The sequence below is a fragment of the Copadichromis virginalis genome, linkage group LG2 (genome assembly GCF_057382275.1).
Source record: "Copadichromis virginalis isolate Kocher_CV1m ecotype Utaka linkage group LG2, C_Virginalis_male_GT1.1, whole genome shotgun sequence".
NCBI lineage: Eukaryota > Metazoa > Chordata > Actinopteri > Cichliformes > Cichlidae > Copadichromis > Copadichromis virginalis.
Window position 1 is genome coordinate 28,523,624 of NC_140619.1, and position 16,578 is coordinate 28,540,201.

General features: G+C 41.4%; 2 protein-coding genes across 2 annotated transcripts; both read right to left on the reverse strand.

Annotated features, from left to right (window-relative positions):
* Nucleotides 1–954: 954 nt before the first annotated feature.
* LOC146717524 (gastrotropin-like) lies at nt 955–2,188 on the reverse strand. Its single transcript, XM_085477442.1, has 4 exons — nt 2,019–2,188; nt 1,749–1,909; nt 1,552–1,641; nt 955–1,422 (listed from the first exon to the last, which is right to left on the reverse strand). Exons 1-4 carry the CDS (start codon nt 2,083–2,085, stop codon nt 1,363–1,365), a joined length of 378 nt encoding a protein of 125 aa, XP_085333568.1. The 5' UTR covers nt 2,086–2,188; the 3' UTR covers nt 955–1,362.
* A 1,900-nt stretch (nt 2,189–4,088) lies between these two features.
* On the reverse strand, nt 4,089–15,286 carry LOC146717525 (alpha-1A adrenergic receptor-like). Its single transcript, XM_085477456.1, has 2 exons — nt 13,528–15,286; nt 4,089–5,269 (listed from the first exon to the last, which is right to left on the reverse strand). The coding sequence occupies exons 1-2, from the start codon at nt 14,489–14,491 to the stop codon at nt 4,716–4,718; spliced, it is 1,518 nt and encodes a 505-aa protein (XP_085333582.1). The 5' UTR covers nt 14,492–15,286; the 3' UTR covers nt 4,089–4,715.
* Between the last annotated feature and the right edge of the window lie 1,292 nt (nt 15,287–16,578).

The window sequence follows — 16,578 nt, forward strand, 5'->3', positions numbered from 1 at the left end:
TTTGCACAGATGTGTATGGGGTTGTATTTATGAAATCTGTCCCTCCTCGGGTTTTCATGTATCAAATGTGCACAGAAATATATTTTCCCATTTGTTAAACTGGCATTGAATTTGCTTTGAATTTGTTTTTCTGCTTAACTGACTTTATTACAGTTTCGAGAACAAGATAAAAGGATAAAATAAAGTAAAGAAAGTAAAAGAGAAGTTGACTTTGAGTTCAAGAATCATTTCGACACAAAAAAGAAGTGATGAAAATGACAGGAAACTTTGCACTTTAAAAACTGATGCTGCAGAAGTTCTTCCGCGGTTTATCTTGTTCATCAGCGCATCAGCTCTGTGGTATCACCGTCAAGTTTCAGGGAAAATATGAAGATAATAAAAGACACAGGAAGTTATTAAAATTATTGTACCGCTTGTTTATGCCTTTAAGGTGTACTGTGGCTTTCCTGACGATTCATATCATAAGCTAAACGAAGTGCTTTATGTGTTAATGCATAAAAAAAGATAACATGTTTTGAAAGGAAGGGAAACTGAAAAAGCATCAGATGCACAGACTGTGGTGTAATATGAGCAAAAGACTCATTTTCCTCTCTCTGTCAGCAGATGTGGTTTTACTTCTGTTCTTTGAGACCAGCTGTGGAAGATTGCACTGCGTAAGCGAGTTTCATTCACTGGTAAAGAAAGATGAGAATGGTGATCTTTCACAGGACGCTCTGTAATTACGGAACAAGGTCTCGCAAGTTTGAACAGAGTAAGAGACCAAATAACAACACCTTAAGGTCGCTGTGTGCTTGCAGCGTTAGAATCAAAGGGTAAAGTGTGACTTTAATAGTCGTAATAATAAAGGCCTTTATGTCAGTGTGAGTTCAGCCCGTGCTGTTCTTCACATCACAAGAAGACAGAGGACAGAGCAGTCAAAAAGACTGACTAAAAACTGATCAAGTATTCTGTTAGTTATTCAAATCATAGTTTAATAATCATGAAAAACAATCATTCAGTCTAAACCATGTAAGAGATCACCCTCTGCCAATGATTTCACATGAATGAGACATACAAGTAAAAAAAAAGGCTGTAAAACAACACATAAAGGAAGTGGATGGAAAATATGTTGACTTTCAAAATCAGAGCACAGTGGCAGATCATTAGCACTTTGAAGGTAAAACGGGAGATGTTCATTGGATCAAAAATGAACACTGTTTAAAAATACAGTACATAATGTTGTTTGGCCACTTCTGCTGTGTTGGGCCTAAGTTTCAGACCCGTGAGGCCCAGCGACGCTCTTCCTCGGCCCATTTAACAGGCACTGTCATGCTTCACCTTCTGCAGCCTCTTTTCCATCCAAGCGTGTTGAGTCTCGCGGTGTTAGATCCTCTTGTTGATTCTTTTGAAGGTTACACCCTTCTCTCCTGGAGTTACGCAAGTCTGCATACGCAAAAAAGGAAAAAAAAAGAGGATTAAAGATAATCTGGTATTAAAAGCGCAAATGGATTTATCTAAGGGATTATTAATCTCATTCAAAAAGTGCAGTGAATAAGTGGCTTCTTCTCCTACCATTACTAGCTTGTCATCAACGATCTCTGCTGTGAAGAGGTACTGAGGGAACTGACATGAAATCTTGTTGCCTTCCATAGTTACAGGCGCCTTAAGAAAAATATCGTGGAGCTTTGGTTACATGAAGGTTTCATTAAAAGTTGTGAACACTGTCAGCTGCAAATCCTAAGTTTCCTCTGTGCATTTTAGTTCCTCACCTTGAATTTGGATCCTGTCATCGTCGTCAGCTCACATTCTTGACCAACAATAAATGTATTGGACCAGGTCCAGTTCGGGATGGTTTGTGTCCAGGTGAAGTTATTCCCGTCTTGCACCACTTCGGTCACCGCCTTGTGGTCTGTCTTGGCATTTTGAAGACCTGTGAACAAGCGGGTTATATCCCAGAGCAAGAAGTCCAACAAAGTGTAAACAAATGATGCCTGACATTAGTTCATTTGTGGCTTAAAAAAAAAGAAGTATCCTCATACCAACTACTTCCAGAAAATCCTCATAATTCTCTTGACTCTCAAGCTCATATTTCCCACTGAACCCCATGATGCCAAAAGAGCAGAAATAAAAAAAGGGAAGAAGTTCTTGAGTCAAGAAAGGAGTGGCCTGCTCCCGATGAACCACCTTTCTGTTCCTTTCCACTTACACGTTTCTAACAATGTGTCACCCCCCACACGTGGTATTTTTCCTAAGACTAGTGTCACAAGCTGCAAAGTATGTCCACGCTCCTGCCTGTATCAGGTTTTTCCAGCCCTTCGCTGATGTAAAAAAAGGACACCTGCATGTTTGAACATGTGGTGTAGTAAAATAGAAGATAAACACAGTATGTCCTAATGCCAGCATCATGTCAAAGGAGGTCGTTCAGGTGAGGTTAAGCAGTTTACACCAGAAAAGAACTTCCTTCAAATGAAAGTAGAAGCTACTGTTTTGTGGATTTATTGAGAAATAATGGAAAAAAACTGTGTGTCATTCCCCCTTGCTCTCTTCCTGCTTTCCTGTCTGATCTCTATTGCTGTGCTGTGAAAAAAAGCTGTTTGGTGGCTAAAAACCAGCAAAAAAGTGAAATCCAATTCCACAGAACAAGTAATATATATATTTTTATATCACCGTTAAGTATAAAAGGAAGATGCCAGAATATTCACACCTGAGACTGAATATGTGACATTTTTCTGAAAAAGATTTATTAAAATGAATAAAAAGAAACATGCAAGACGTTTGCACATTTCTGTTGGTGCTTGCAGTCAGGAAGGTATTTAATCTTGAAAGGAGGTGAAAATAAGGTGAAAACAAGGCTGCTGAATAAGATGTTAAAGCCCTCTCACCTGAATGTGTTAAATCTTGGACCTTTGCGAGAGCAATGGCTTCATTTCAGCTGGTAATAAAGAGTGAAACGCAGTGCTAATTTATCTCCTCCTCTGCTACCTGCAACTCTTTGTAAGCTCCACTCACCTTCCACTCTGAAGCAGAATAAATAGCTGGTCTCTCTCGAAGTGCTGAATGTACTGTGTTGTACTAAGTGGTAAAATCCATGTAAATTATTAGCATTTTTTTAAATTACAAAGTAAAATCACTTTGTTATCTTGTTATTTTTAAACAGCTTCTTATGTGGATTGTACAGATTCTTTAAATATAATGTGTTTTATGATGTGTTGGTGATCTATAGACATGCTGGTGGGTGGATATTGTTGATATTATTGAGGCACGCTAATTGCTCAATTTTTTATTTTATCCATCCATCCATCCAGCCAGCCAGCCAGCTTCTTCTCTTATCCAGTTCAGGCCTGCAGAGCGAGGAGCCGGAGCCTATCCCAGTTTTTGGGAAAGGTGCAGGGTATGCCAGGATGCTGTGACGTGACAATACAAACCACCACTTTACCCTTATTACAAATCAAACAGTGTAACTGTGTGTCTTTGTACCTGTAATGAATCACAGACAAAGCCTGCTTTGAATCATTGGTGGAAAGGACCAACGACTGTCAAGGAAAGTTCCAGGAAGTGTGACTTTATGAAATACATAAAGGACAAAATAAAAAGGTGGATTTTGCATCTTTTAGTAGATAAAAATTTAACTGCTGGATCATTTTTGCTGCTAATGTAATAGAGTATGAGAAGCAGATAAATTAACATAATAAATCTTTAAATATGTGTAATGATTACTTGTATGTGTTGAATTTTTTGACAAAAGTGCAGACAATCCCCTGAGTTCTGTGTTAGTTTTTGTTCTTGAGGTTTTTTTTTTTGCACTTTTCTGATCTTCTTCATGTTTCTGTCTCCAGTATTGGATCCTCTCTTTTATATCTTCTAAAAAATCTGATTTATCACACTCTTAATTGGTAGTTGGTGATTAACACTTTAATAACAACTGATCATGAGCTGTGTTTACGTTAACTATCTATATAATGAGGAAAACCTTTTTTTTTTAAATCTAATAAACACCATCTGCTTCTGCTTCTATCATCAGACTGATGTTAACACCTCGGATAATACCTGAGAGAGCTCTTTGTTTGCCAGAGCAAAGTGAGAAATGAAGAGTTGGCCTTGAAGCAGAATTCAAGCAACGTTCTACTTTTATTTATTCATCACATTTCTACAAACATACAAAGAAGATGATATGGGATGATTGTGTGCACAGCAGATAAAACAGGTTATACTTTATTTCCACAATATACCATAAAGATACCAAGTGACTGCAACAGAACAGTGATCGTTTGTCTTTCCACGCTTTTTACACGACTCGGGTTCTTCGACACGTTCGCTCTTGTACAGAGCAGATGTGGAGTTGTAACTGAAAGGGAGTGAGAGGCTGTGCTGGATGGAGGTCCTTTCAGTCTTTTCTCCTAGAGTCTGAATAAACAAAAAAAACATGCATGCACAGATTTGTGTCCAGTCCCAAGAGGGCAGCAAACACTGTGTCAGAGCTGTTACTGTCTACTGAAAGAAACTCTACTTTCAATCTCAGTTACAGCAACATGGAACAACATACCTGTGATACAGCAGCATAGTCAGTACTCTTCACCTTACATTGACAGCTTATGACAATGATAATCCACTGACTGATGAATGATCATGGGATCATGTACAGTGAAGCCTGTGAAACCCTACCTCCCTGCTCTGTTTGTTACTGTGATCCCTATAAGGAATGAACCAGTAAGTCTCATCTTAGTACGACGAATGAGTCACACTTTGTCAACAGGCACAATAAGGTCTTTGTTGACCCCTCCCTTATCTTTATTCTTCACAAAGGAGAAAGAGAAAACTCCTCCTGTAGTTTCCTCAGCGGTTCTCCCCCCTCTCAGAGCTGTCGGCTGGCAATCGATGGGGCTGCCGGGCAGCAGGTTGGGGGTGGAGGGAGTCGGGGTGGTAGCTCCCCAGATGTATAATGCTTCCCCCTCAGGGCAAGGCGGCAGACCCATACTCAGGTAACTCGGGCTCGGGCTGGCTGAGGACGGCAGAGTACGCTGGCTTCCGTTCAGACAGCCGGAGTTGTGGTCCGTTGAGTTTTTGCGTGAGTTTCCAGAGGAGCTGAAGGTGGAGGAACGGTAATTATACTCTCTCCAGCCGGGACGCTTGCGCTGGTGACACTGGCATTTCAGGATCCGGATGAAAGCCAGCTTGAACTCGCGGTTGTAGCAGGGGTAGATGATGGGGTTCAGGCAGCTGTTGAAGTAACCAAGCCAGAAGATTACTTTGAAGAGGGATTCAGGTGGCCGCAGGTGCACATTAAAGGACCCTGGGACAGCAGGGGGTAAAAAGAGAAGCTGCTCTTAGTCATGAATAGTAAGCATGGCTGATGTAGTCGCCTACACATTCTACACATTCACCAATACAACAAGTGAAAGATCCTTTTTTTGATCCAGGGAGGAGACACAAACTGGGATCTGACAGAATCTGCCAAATCAAACATTTGGAGCTATTGTGAATAAGAGAGCAGCGGCTCTGTGCAGAAATCCTAATTTCTTCTGTTCTTTGGCTAGTTCACATAAAACTAACATCAATCCTTCTATTTTCTTTCTCTTATCTAGTCAGTAATGTAATGCGGTGTGGTGGAGGGGTTGGAGTCCAGAGGCCCCATTATAGCTAGCTAGCTTCTTGGCTAACACATAGACAACCATTCACATTCACACCTAAGGCCAATTTAGAATGGCCAGTTTAAATAACCTAACGATAACTCAGGTGATACCGTGTGATTAGGAGCTAAAATGGGTGCCTACCACTTTAAGGATGTTAAATCAATCACAGCAGCGGTTTAGTGACTTGAGGGGCGTGGCCTAAGTAGACGGCAGTGTCATGGTTTTCTGACCTGTACACAAGTAAGTTCTTATTTTTGATTATATCTAAATGGAATTCATTATTACCTCTTTAGTTTGTAAAAGATAAATAAACCGTCAAGTGAAATCGATTTTTCTATATAAGAACATGTGTCAGCCATAAACTCTTTTATTACCCTACACATATTCTAACGTCTCAGTTTTCACTATTTTCCCTGAGCTTTTTAACTTGTTTGTATGCAAGGCCGTCAATTAAATCTCAGAAAACCAGCCTGCACAGTACAAATGAAGCCAATTAGCTGAGTTCCTAAATTTTAGACTCCAATTAAGTAACGCTTATCCTAATAATAAAATAATGTTAAAAATAATGTTGTTAACTAGACTTCGATTGTTACTGTAAAAACAAACTATCAAAAATCTCTGATATAATTCAGATTTGAAAACTTGGGTCTTTAAATGACTGATTTATTTTCAGAGATATGCGTGTTCACCTTGTGACACCCTTCTGCAACTCCTTCGTAGTGGCAGTGCAAGAGTCTCTGGGTGTTGCCAAGGCTTAATTGCCAATTGTCTACACTTCCAGAGGTGTGGGTAAAGGCATGGCTGAGGATAGGTTGGGGGAGATGACACTTCTTCTCTTCAATGGCTCTCTGGGATTTTTTTTTTTAAGTTGACGTCCCATCCATCCTCTTCCATTTATCCTTCTCAGGGTTCTGTTGAGGTTATTGAATGATTTATAATAAAAACAATGCTTCTGCAAACTCTGGTGTCAATCTCCACTTTATGAACAAGTCTCTATTGTAGATGAGACATTAGGTCTCAATGGGACTACCTATATAAAAAAGGTTAAATAAAAATAATAAATAAAAACGTTGTGGCTTTTGAGCCGGATCGAAACAGCTTTTTTAATTTAAAGATTGATCTGATGGCTAGAGTAATTCAACAGTTAACATACTAAAAGTGTTGTTTACTCAAAGACCTTACTCATTTTAGGTAGTATCATGTGTTCTCACTGTTTCACCAGCAGAGATTCAGGGTTCATGACAAGCTAAGCTATTCGCCTTCTGACTCAACCTCCACACTCGAAACACAGTCGTGAAAGTTGACCTTTTCACCTGAAGCATCCGAAGTTGAGATTCCAACGACCTTGTACATGTCGGAAAAAATGTGTATTAAGTTGTGCTAAAGAAATGTTTTCACCAAATGACTCATGAATAAGCATGCAGTCCTGAGCTACATTTATACTGAGCGATGATATGCTCATTTTTGCTAAATTTGAGGATTGAATCTCTCCTGTGAAAGTCAGCAGAGGTTATTTATATATTCTGTAAGGGAATATGAAAGTGTACTATGGCACCTCAGAGTCATCTGGAGGCTGAATAAATGTAACTGACAGAAAGTGATCAACATGGATCAATTACAGCCATTTAATTAGGTCGTTTTAAGATCATTTTATACTCATTACACATTACTGAGACTTCCTGGTTTAGTTATCCTTTATTGATGTTGCATCATATCCAACAGGTGGCAGCACTGATTAAGATAAACAGGGTTTTTTTTACTCTTAGACCGTTTGCAGTCTTCAGATGAGGATGTGAAGACAGTTAGTTCCATATGTTATTCATCATTACAGAAAACCTTGTATTTAGGAAGGCCTTCACAAGCAGATAATGTGTTTCCTTAAAAAGAAAAAACCCAAAACAAAGTAAAACAATACACTTGATCAAGAAAGCAGAAAAGGTGAGCTGACCCTGAATTCCCTTTTAGATAAATGCTCTGTGGGAGAGACGAGCTGGTCTGAAAAGGGGGAAAAAAAGTTGAAGTGAAATGACAGTTTGTCCTGTCAGAGGTTATGGAGGTTACACTAGCAACACAAGTGTCTCCTTTCTGCACGGTGCCTAGTGGCCTTGTCTGTGTTTACACAGGTAACATGGCTGAAGCTGTGCAGACGTGATCGTTGGTCAGACTCGACACGAAAAACGAAATGATATCATTCTGAAAGAGTATGAGGCAAGTTTGCCATGTATGATAATGAGCAAATCTGGGCTGGGTTAAATTGCATTAATCTACCCCCTGTTGTGCTTTTTGTCCTACTGTGGCTGAGCTTAAATACAGGAAGGATATCTTACAAGCTAATGAGGTGAGAGGGGAAGCCTGAAGACTAAAATAGGGGATTAATAAGCACAGCACAGCGTGATTAGTGTGAAACAGACACATTGTGCGTTTGCGCGCGTGTTTGTGTGTAGGCTGATGTGAGTAAAACAACGTTTCTTTACACCAGCCCACATTCCTAAATTGATATCACATTCCTGGATAGGCTGAGGATGCACCACGATCTCAGGCTTTCAAGTGTGAAATTACCTCTGACAACCAGAGACACCTCAGCTTACTTCTTCATGAAAATCAGATCAACAGCTTTAACGATTACTCTAAGCTGTACAAGGTGCATTATACACAACACAGCCAAAGGGTGAACTGACGCAGGTACCCGGGTCAAAAGCACACTTTGATTTTGATGTCGCAATAACAGGAGCGCATGGAACCAGACGTGTTCTTTCCAAAACACACGCACGCACACGTACACGCTGCTGTGGACAATTTGTAATGTTGATGAAAGTGATTATTTGACAATATGAGGAAATGTCGCTTTCAGCTTTCATCCTAATGAGTGGCTCCAAGTACTAGAAGCTGTCTCTCTCTCTGTGTGTGTGTGTGTGTGTGTGTGGTAGCTAGACTGTGAGATGAGACTGCTGTCTGAATGAGTCTTGGCCCCATAAACTCCAGATGAATCGGTGTCTTCTTGGTGGCTGGTATTTTCACATGCTATTTTCCCCTCTGCTCGGCCACTTAAATGTGATTACATAACTGTGTGAGCTATGAGCGTGATTGGGATACAGAGGAGGGGATTTGGTGAATTAAAATATGGTCATTCCTTCGTTTCTCTCCATGTCTGTCTCTCTCCATTCATCTCCATTTGTCAGTGTGTTTCTCTGTGTAGTAGCTGGCTGCAAATCAAAAGGATTTGACTGCCTGCATCACATCTCTGCTTATTCTTTTCTCACCCATAACCTTTTGAAACTGATCAACCCTGATTATTAAATATTTTGCGTGCTTACGTTCTGTAACGTCTCGGTTTGGGCGACAGTTGTATAAATCTACACCACGTGCATCTGGATTGGACACCGAGAGCAGCATCCACACAGGCAAAACCGATACGAAGCACCGTCTCCATCCTCGGAAACCCCCTTTAACAACATCCCGATCATCCCACAGAGAGTATAAGTTGGGACCCTGCCATCATGTTCCCGTGTCTCCTTTCAACACAAACGTGGGATAAAAGTGTAGGAAGCGCTGGCTGACAGCAGACCTTCCAGTGTCCAGACATGGTTCATGTTTGTGTGTTTAAGTTCTGTGTGAACGTGGTCCATTTTTGTCCTCTTTCAAGTGTTTATGTTTAAAAGCTATAGTATAAACGGCAGAGGAGGTGATGGGCTCAGCCCTGGGACAATAGTATACAGATAAATGCGGGCGGGTTGCGGCCTCACCCTTTCTGTTAATAGAAATGTTTGCACCTCCTTCCTGAGGACAGGCACACGCATATTTCACTCTGAAACACAGGAACATCTTAACAAAACATGGCATCCTGTTATTCTAACTAATTGAAGTAGTGATGCCTATTCTGTGCCATGTACACACACACACAATCTGCTCTCACACATCCTGTTTCATAACACAGCAGTAAATATGATTAATATGTCTTGATCTGAGAGGAAAAAAGCATTATTGCCCTCTCGCTTTGCTTTCAATGAAAACCGTAGCGTGAAGCTATTTTTGGAAAATTGAGCTGACATCCCAGAGACCCCTCGTCTTCACCCCGATACCCCGTGGCACCTCCTGCTCTGCTCTGCCACCTCCTTTCTTTTTCATTGCTTTGATACTTAGCTCTCTAATTATTTTTCCTTCTCAAAAAAGCATTTGAGTTAACCCTGGAGCGCACAGGCGGGCCAGCTCAGCGGCCTTAAAAGCCAAAGAAGCTGTCTGAGAATCCCGCAGAATTAACTGTTTCTGCTCAAAAAATGAGGAAACAACACCTCAGGTGTTGGATTCTCTCACATTTAGACACGCTGCTTGCACCACTTGTTCGATGCGAGGCCTTCACAGGACATTAGTGCCTATGCTGGCTGTGACAGAGCTGTGGGAAAATATGTGCAATGAAACACTAAAAACTTTTCTTTGGATGAGCGCAGAGATGAGGACAAGTGTGAGGATAACAGTCGATCTGGTTCTAAAATATATTTATTTGTGTGTATATTTATTTAAAGTTAAACATTTTTTCCCCTTTAATAGCAATATGAAGAAACCTTTTCTTCATTTATATCTATGCAGGCCTGAAAAGTCAATTAACTGATTAGTCACTGGAGCAAAAATTAATTAGTAACCTCGCTGATAACTCAGAATTACTTTCAGTTATTTAGCAAGCAATTCAATATGAGCTGCACTCGTTTTACTCATGTGGGCAAATTGACTTTTGTTGTTCAGTAAATCTTGTAGATTTTGTAGATTTTAATTGTTTATGAACAAGATAAACGCATGAAAATGTCTAATTAAGCTGAAAAAACTATGAAATTCATCTCATCACAGACATGAAATAAATAAATATTTGTAAACAATCATAAAATCTGCTTCCGTGCACAGTGGCCTTGGAACACTTTAATTTGCATGTGAACCCATGTTGCTATAGCTTTTGCTGCAGAGTTGCCTTAAGCTATTATCTTGCATGTGTTATATGAGACCTGCTTAAAGGACATATGAGATTTGAAAGGTCAGTGTCAGTGTAAATAAATAGTTATCAACAGTAAAAGTACATCATGGAGTGTACTGGCTGCCCTACTGCACCTCTCACCCTATGACAGCTGGGATAGGCTCCAGCCCCCAGTGCAAACCTGGACTGGATGGATGGATGGATATAATCTAACTTAGATATTTGGATGAAAATGAGTCTTTAGGGAAAAATAAAACACCATGAAACAAAATTAAAAGACTGGAAATCGGCTTCAGTCTGGGTCAGTTTGTCAGATGAGTCAACACAACAAGCATCAGGAGGCACTGGTGCACATGATTAATGGAAGTGGGACGTTTACATGACTGTAAAGTTGCCTTTACAAATTGTTGTGTTTGCACTGTAGTGCCTACTCTGAACTTCTTCAATCTTGTTCCCGAAAAATCAAAATCAGAATCAAATAAACTTTGGAAACTTGCTGAAGCCAACCTGAAGTGAACGCAAGCTTTACATTTTTAAAAGAGAAACAGCCAGACTAATAGGCTGATACATTCTAAGTTTAGGTATGACGCTTTTACCGACAAATATGCAGATGCTGAAAGTTCACAGCAAGTGTGTGTTAGATTTTGGACCGCTTTTCGTCCAAAGTAGCTGGTTTGGAGTACACTAACTTAAAAAAAATTTGACGTCGTGTTTATAATCCTGAGGTTTTTGCTCCAAGTTAAAGGCGTAAAAGGAAAAAGGACACTTTAAAACCTGAAAAGGAATGACTCAAACTGTGGGAACCGTTGCTGCCTGCTTGCCATTTATGTACAATGACAAAAAAATAAACTCCACAGTAATAACAGACGTTGCGTAAGATAGGTGAGACCTGTAGCTAAGGGACAGTTCACATATTTCTTCACAGGTTAAAACTTGATGGATCTGAGGTTGCAGTGGCTCCTTTTGGCCAGCCTCACTTTGATCTCTGAAAGCTTTTAATTGTTTAAAAAGCTGCAGTGATGGATGAGGCAGAAGCATCTGCAGCCACGCTGACACAATCGCTCAAGACACAAACGAGCATAACTTGCAATGCCCATCCACTGCACACCAGCGCACACACACACACACGCGCGCACACATCACCAACCACATGAGTTACAATACGAATCAGTGGCAGTGTGCAGAGGAAGGAGCAGGATAATAACAAGTGTGAAACAGGAAATCCCACTCTGTGGGTGGAGGCTCAGATCAACACAGGGATAGTGCCGCTGTCCTATCAGACTTAAGACGTGAGTCACACCAGAGAGCAGAGAGCAGGACAAACTTTAACTTCAAAACAACATCTCCCACAAATCTGCATCTGAAAATAGAGGTGCCTCAGGGCCCCGGTTCAGCTCCCTGGGTTGAGCAGGCGACCCAGGCTAACGCAGAGGTTTGAATCTGCCCCGAGGCCTTTTACTGCTTTTTTTCCCCCTGCTTTCCTGCCTTCTCTAGACTGTCCCAACACAATAAAAGCTAAACAAAATAAAGGCTAAAATAAAATATGTTAAAAAGAAAGGGAGCTCGGTGCCCAGCTTTGACATGACTATATAGTAGCACCATTCTCTGCCAGAGTACTCTCTCTGTGGATGCTTTTATGAATCTCTTAAGCCACTTAAAGTGGGCAGTAAATAAAGCTGCATGGTGCTTTGTCGCAATGTATCAGTATTCTACACCAGAGACTGTAAAGAGAAACTTGGGGGCTGGTTTTTGGCAGTGTCTAAAGAGGGTCCTTCTGAAGTCCACCCCTGAATGTAGGCGTAGAAGCCTCTCAGAACTGCAAATTCAGAACTTTGTAAAATCACATTTGGTGTGTACATTCGGTATCTCATCCAGGATGCCTTGGGGCAAAATAATCCCTGCCATGTAGCACTGCATAGTGATCTTGCCTCAGGTACTGCGTGTGTGTGTGTGTGTGTGTGTGTGTGTGTGTGTGTGTGTGTGTGTGTGTGTGAGGACGTGATGAGCTGCAGCTTGAAGCCAGGTGCATAAACACACTCCCTTATATCGACGCTAAATGAACACATGCAGACACATGGCTGTACACAAACATATACATATAGCCCACGGTGCCCCCGCGGGGTTAATCCCCACACATTCAGACCATCTGGCCCATTCTTGAATACAGCGCTTGTTTTTCAGTGAGGCCGTTTCCCCCTCCCCTCCCAAATGCCACTGCTAAACAAAGACTTGATGTTTTCTCAGCCTGCAATACATTGCTTCATTTCCACTGCAGTTTTTTAAACATTCATGCCAGAGTGCTGTTGAATGCTCGCCAGCGCCAGTGGCATCATAAGGGAGCCTCAGCAGGCTCCACAGGCTTCTGAAATGACTGACCAGAGCAGAGAGAGGCCACCTACCACTCACAGTGTATTTAGTGCAACAACAAATCAAATCAGACACTGAAAATATTTGGATGAGCTCTCAGTGAATTCCACTTCCTTGAAATGTTTTGGCGTTTCCAATGGGGCCCTGATTTCAGAGAAAATGGTGAACTTTTAACTTTGCAACATAAACAGAGGCTTAGGCCAGATCAATGATATAGATTCATTCATTCTGCGTCACATATTGCTACAAGATAAGGGGTTTTACTTCAGCAGTAATGGCTAAACCCGTAGAGCCCACCGAGACGTTTAATGACAGCAGAGCAACCCAGGAGATTCTGTGTGCGGCAGATATGATTTGCAATGCCTGCAGCAGCGTTTAACAGCAACAGTTTAGCTTCCCAGAGACATTTATGTGACTGAGATGTATTTTCTGCAGGCTGTTTTCGACCAATTAAATATCTGTTTTTAAACTGGCTTCCAGGGGGAACAAAGGTTGTCGATGTCTTTTTGCAAATTGCTTCATGTAAAAAAAAAAAAAAGTATAGTCGTGGGGCGTACAAAAGACCCCCACCGAGTGACGTACGGAACCTACCTATGGGTAAGGCGAGAAAGAAGGGCAGCCAGCAAAGGGTAAACATGCCGACCACAACTCCCAAAGTTTTAGCTGCTTTCTTCTCCCGGGAGAATTTCAGCAGTTTTACCGTGAGCGAACTTCTAGCCTGGTTCGCGCGACCCTTCCCCGTGCCAGAACTGCCGGGATCCTCGTGCACCTGAGATCCCTTGTGGATCCTGAGGGTCAACTCGCTGGAGTTCATCCTCTCCCGCATCACACCTGCCTCCAGGTTCTTAGTGGTCCTTTTGGCGACTATGTACACACGGCAGTACATGGCCAGTATAACGACGAGAGGGATGTAGAAGGAGCCGAGGGAGGAGAAGAGCGCGTAAAACGGCTCCTCGGTGATGGGACATATCGTGTCGTCCGGCGACGGTGGCTGCTTCCACCCGAGCAGAGGGCCGATGGAGATGACCACCGACAGCGCCCAGACCCCAAGCATGGCCAGCAGAGCCCGCTTCTCCGTCACGATACCCGGGTACTGCAGCGGGTGGCTCACTCCAATGTAGCGGTCAATAGATATTACGCACAGGCTCATGATGGACGCGGTGCAGCACAGCACATCCACCGCCGCCCAAATGTCACAGAAGATCCTGCCGAACACCCAGTAGTCCAGGATCTCCAGTGTGGCTGACACAGGCAGCACCGTGGTGCCCAGCAGCAGGTCCGCGATAGCCAGGTTGATGATGAAGTAATTGGTCGGGGTCCGCAGGTGCCTGTTGCACACCACAGCGAGGATTACAAGGATGTTGCCCGCAATGGCAAACACGATGAAAGCCCCGAGTACCAAGCCGAGCGGGATGGCTCGGGTGAGGTCCATCTCGCTGCGCACCGTATGGTTACCCCCAGAGCTGTTAGTGAAATTGAACTGGGAAGACGCCCCGTCGAGTTTCGAGGAACCATTTTTCCACAAGTCTGTGACATTGTCAATGCTCAGACTCATTTTGACTCACAAAGTCCTCCATAGCAGGCTCCAGACCACTTGTAGCTTTAAAGAAAGGGCTTTAACACAAACTGCCAAAACGGTCTATGTGCGCATGGCTCACTGCGCTTCTTCGAATTCGCTTCCAAACGTTTTATCAGAGAAAAGCGATCATTGTGCAGCCGCACGTTCCCCATGCAGTCCGTCTCCCCCCACTCTCCTGAGAGGTTAGTGGAGAAGTGAGGGGGGCAGCAGTCATCTCCTGCCTCCTCTCCTCCGCACACAGCGTTGCCATATATTGACCAAACATACCTAAACACGCGCTTATGAAGTGCGCGTGACGCACTGCACGAAGAGCAGTGATTGCGCAGAATACGCACATAGTGTCGTTGCTTCATTTTCTTTCTTTCTTTCTTTCTTTCTTTCTTTCTTTCTTTCTTTCTTTCTTTCTTTCTTTCTTTCTTTTGACTTTGCAGGACGCAGTGAGGAATCGCGCTTTTAGGGTGAAGCACTTCATTTGTGTCCGATTTATTTTTCCCCACGGTGGGAGGGTGCTTAACTGGGCATTTACAAGTTCCACAACCACATAACTTTGTGAGAGTAAACCTCGTTGGTGCAGTTTTTTTTAAAGGTACTTCTAGCTTGCTTGGCGGTACGCTGGTAAAAAAGTGTTTTGTTGACAGAGAAAATAATGACATAATTTTAAGCCAAGGTGTCCTGACTGTAAGAGATGCTCAGTTTCAGTGCGGTAAATATTCAGGATGTTCCAGCAGTCAGCTTAGATGGTTAAGCCTTCAACTTCAAACCGATTAAGTTCAAACGTAGATTACACATCACATACAATCCTCTCTCATATGACAGCTATCTCTCGTGAATTATATTCCTATTTTGGTAAAATGCAAGAGTTCCTCAGAGTAATCTCATCTCGGGTATACCGTATAAGTTAGGAAGAAGTGGCAGGCTTAGTGGACTGGCACATGCGCATTCCAGAGACAGGTTCCTCTCTTAGAAGCACTTTATAAAAAGGCCAACCACTATGGGTCTAATTTCCACAAAAGTAAAAAAATTTTTTTCATGTTTATTGAATTACAAAGAATATATATGTACCTACAAATAATTACCAGTACATAAACTAGAATATAAAAGCAAAAATTAAAGGTTTACAGGAAAGAAGAAAAACAAAACAAAACAACCCAGCAGAACTTTAAAATAATGTCCCACTATTAATAATCAGCAAGGTGTCAAAAAGTGATTAATTTATAATTTATATGGCATTACTCCTCCTTAGTATACCATTTATAAATAAAAATATATGTTCACGATTATAACTACAGCACTGACTGTAGTCATAAATAATAATAAATACAGATCTAAACATATCTGTATTTATAAATGATATATTAAGATGGAGTAAATATAAATGATGAATTACACACTCAGTATTAGCTTTCCAAATCTTAATAGTGTGACATTATAAAGTGCTACCAATAATTCTGCTGTAATTTTAGTAGTTAGTTACTTCCATGTATTTATAACATAAAATCAAACAATATTTCCCCCAATGTATTCTGTAAATACTTATTCACAACATAAAGAAAGGAAATATTGTTTGTTTTTATGTTAAAATGCATCAGATTTACACCCTATTTAAAATTTCTTTCCTGGAAGAAAATAACTGAGGTTACTCATTACTTAAACACTGTCAGATTAATTACTTCTTCTTTCCTGCAAAATCTTGAATATTTACTCCCTTATCCAAGTGTGTGTATTTGTAGGTAACTATAATTACATTTTTAATGTCAGATAAAATGTAATAACATTCCTTTCAGTTTTAGGGAAATCGTACCTTTAATCATGGGCATTATTATAAAGTGCTGCTGAGCTGTTTAACTATTTATGCTACACAGGCAGCTGACCAACACACAAAGGTGTCCTCTGATAAACCTGAAGTTGCATGCTTTACGATTTGGTGCTCTGCAAAGTTGGCTTTTATTCACAGACCAGATTGTTTGAAAGAATTTGTCATGTTTAATATTTTCGGGAAACAACACACACATGACCTGCAGCAACGACCTGAGTGGTCTCCTTTGGACAAACTAATTAATACA

Bases quoted from the DNA above. Each gene is read 5' to 3' on its own strand.
- LOC146717525 (XM_085477456.1), bottom strand. From the start codon at position 14,491: ATGAGTCTGAGCATTGACAATGTCACAGACTTGTGGAAAAATGGTTCC. The intron at 5,270-13,527 runs GTAGGTTCCGTA...CTGCTGTCCCAG, and splicing joins CTTTCTCGCCTTACCCATAG to GGTCCTTTAATGTGCACCTG.
- LOC146717524 (XM_085477442.1), bottom strand. From the start codon at position 2,085: ATGGGGTTCAGTGGGAAATATGAGCTTGAGAGTCAAGAGAATTATGAG. The intron at 1,910-2,018 runs GTATGAGGATAC...GCTTGTTCACAG, and splicing joins GGATTTTCTGGAAGTAGTTG to GTCTTCAAAATGCCAAGACA. The intron at 1,642-1,748 runs GTGAGGAACTAA...ATTTTTCTTAAG, and splicing joins TGACAGGATCCAAATTCAAG to GCGCCTGTAACTATGGAAGG.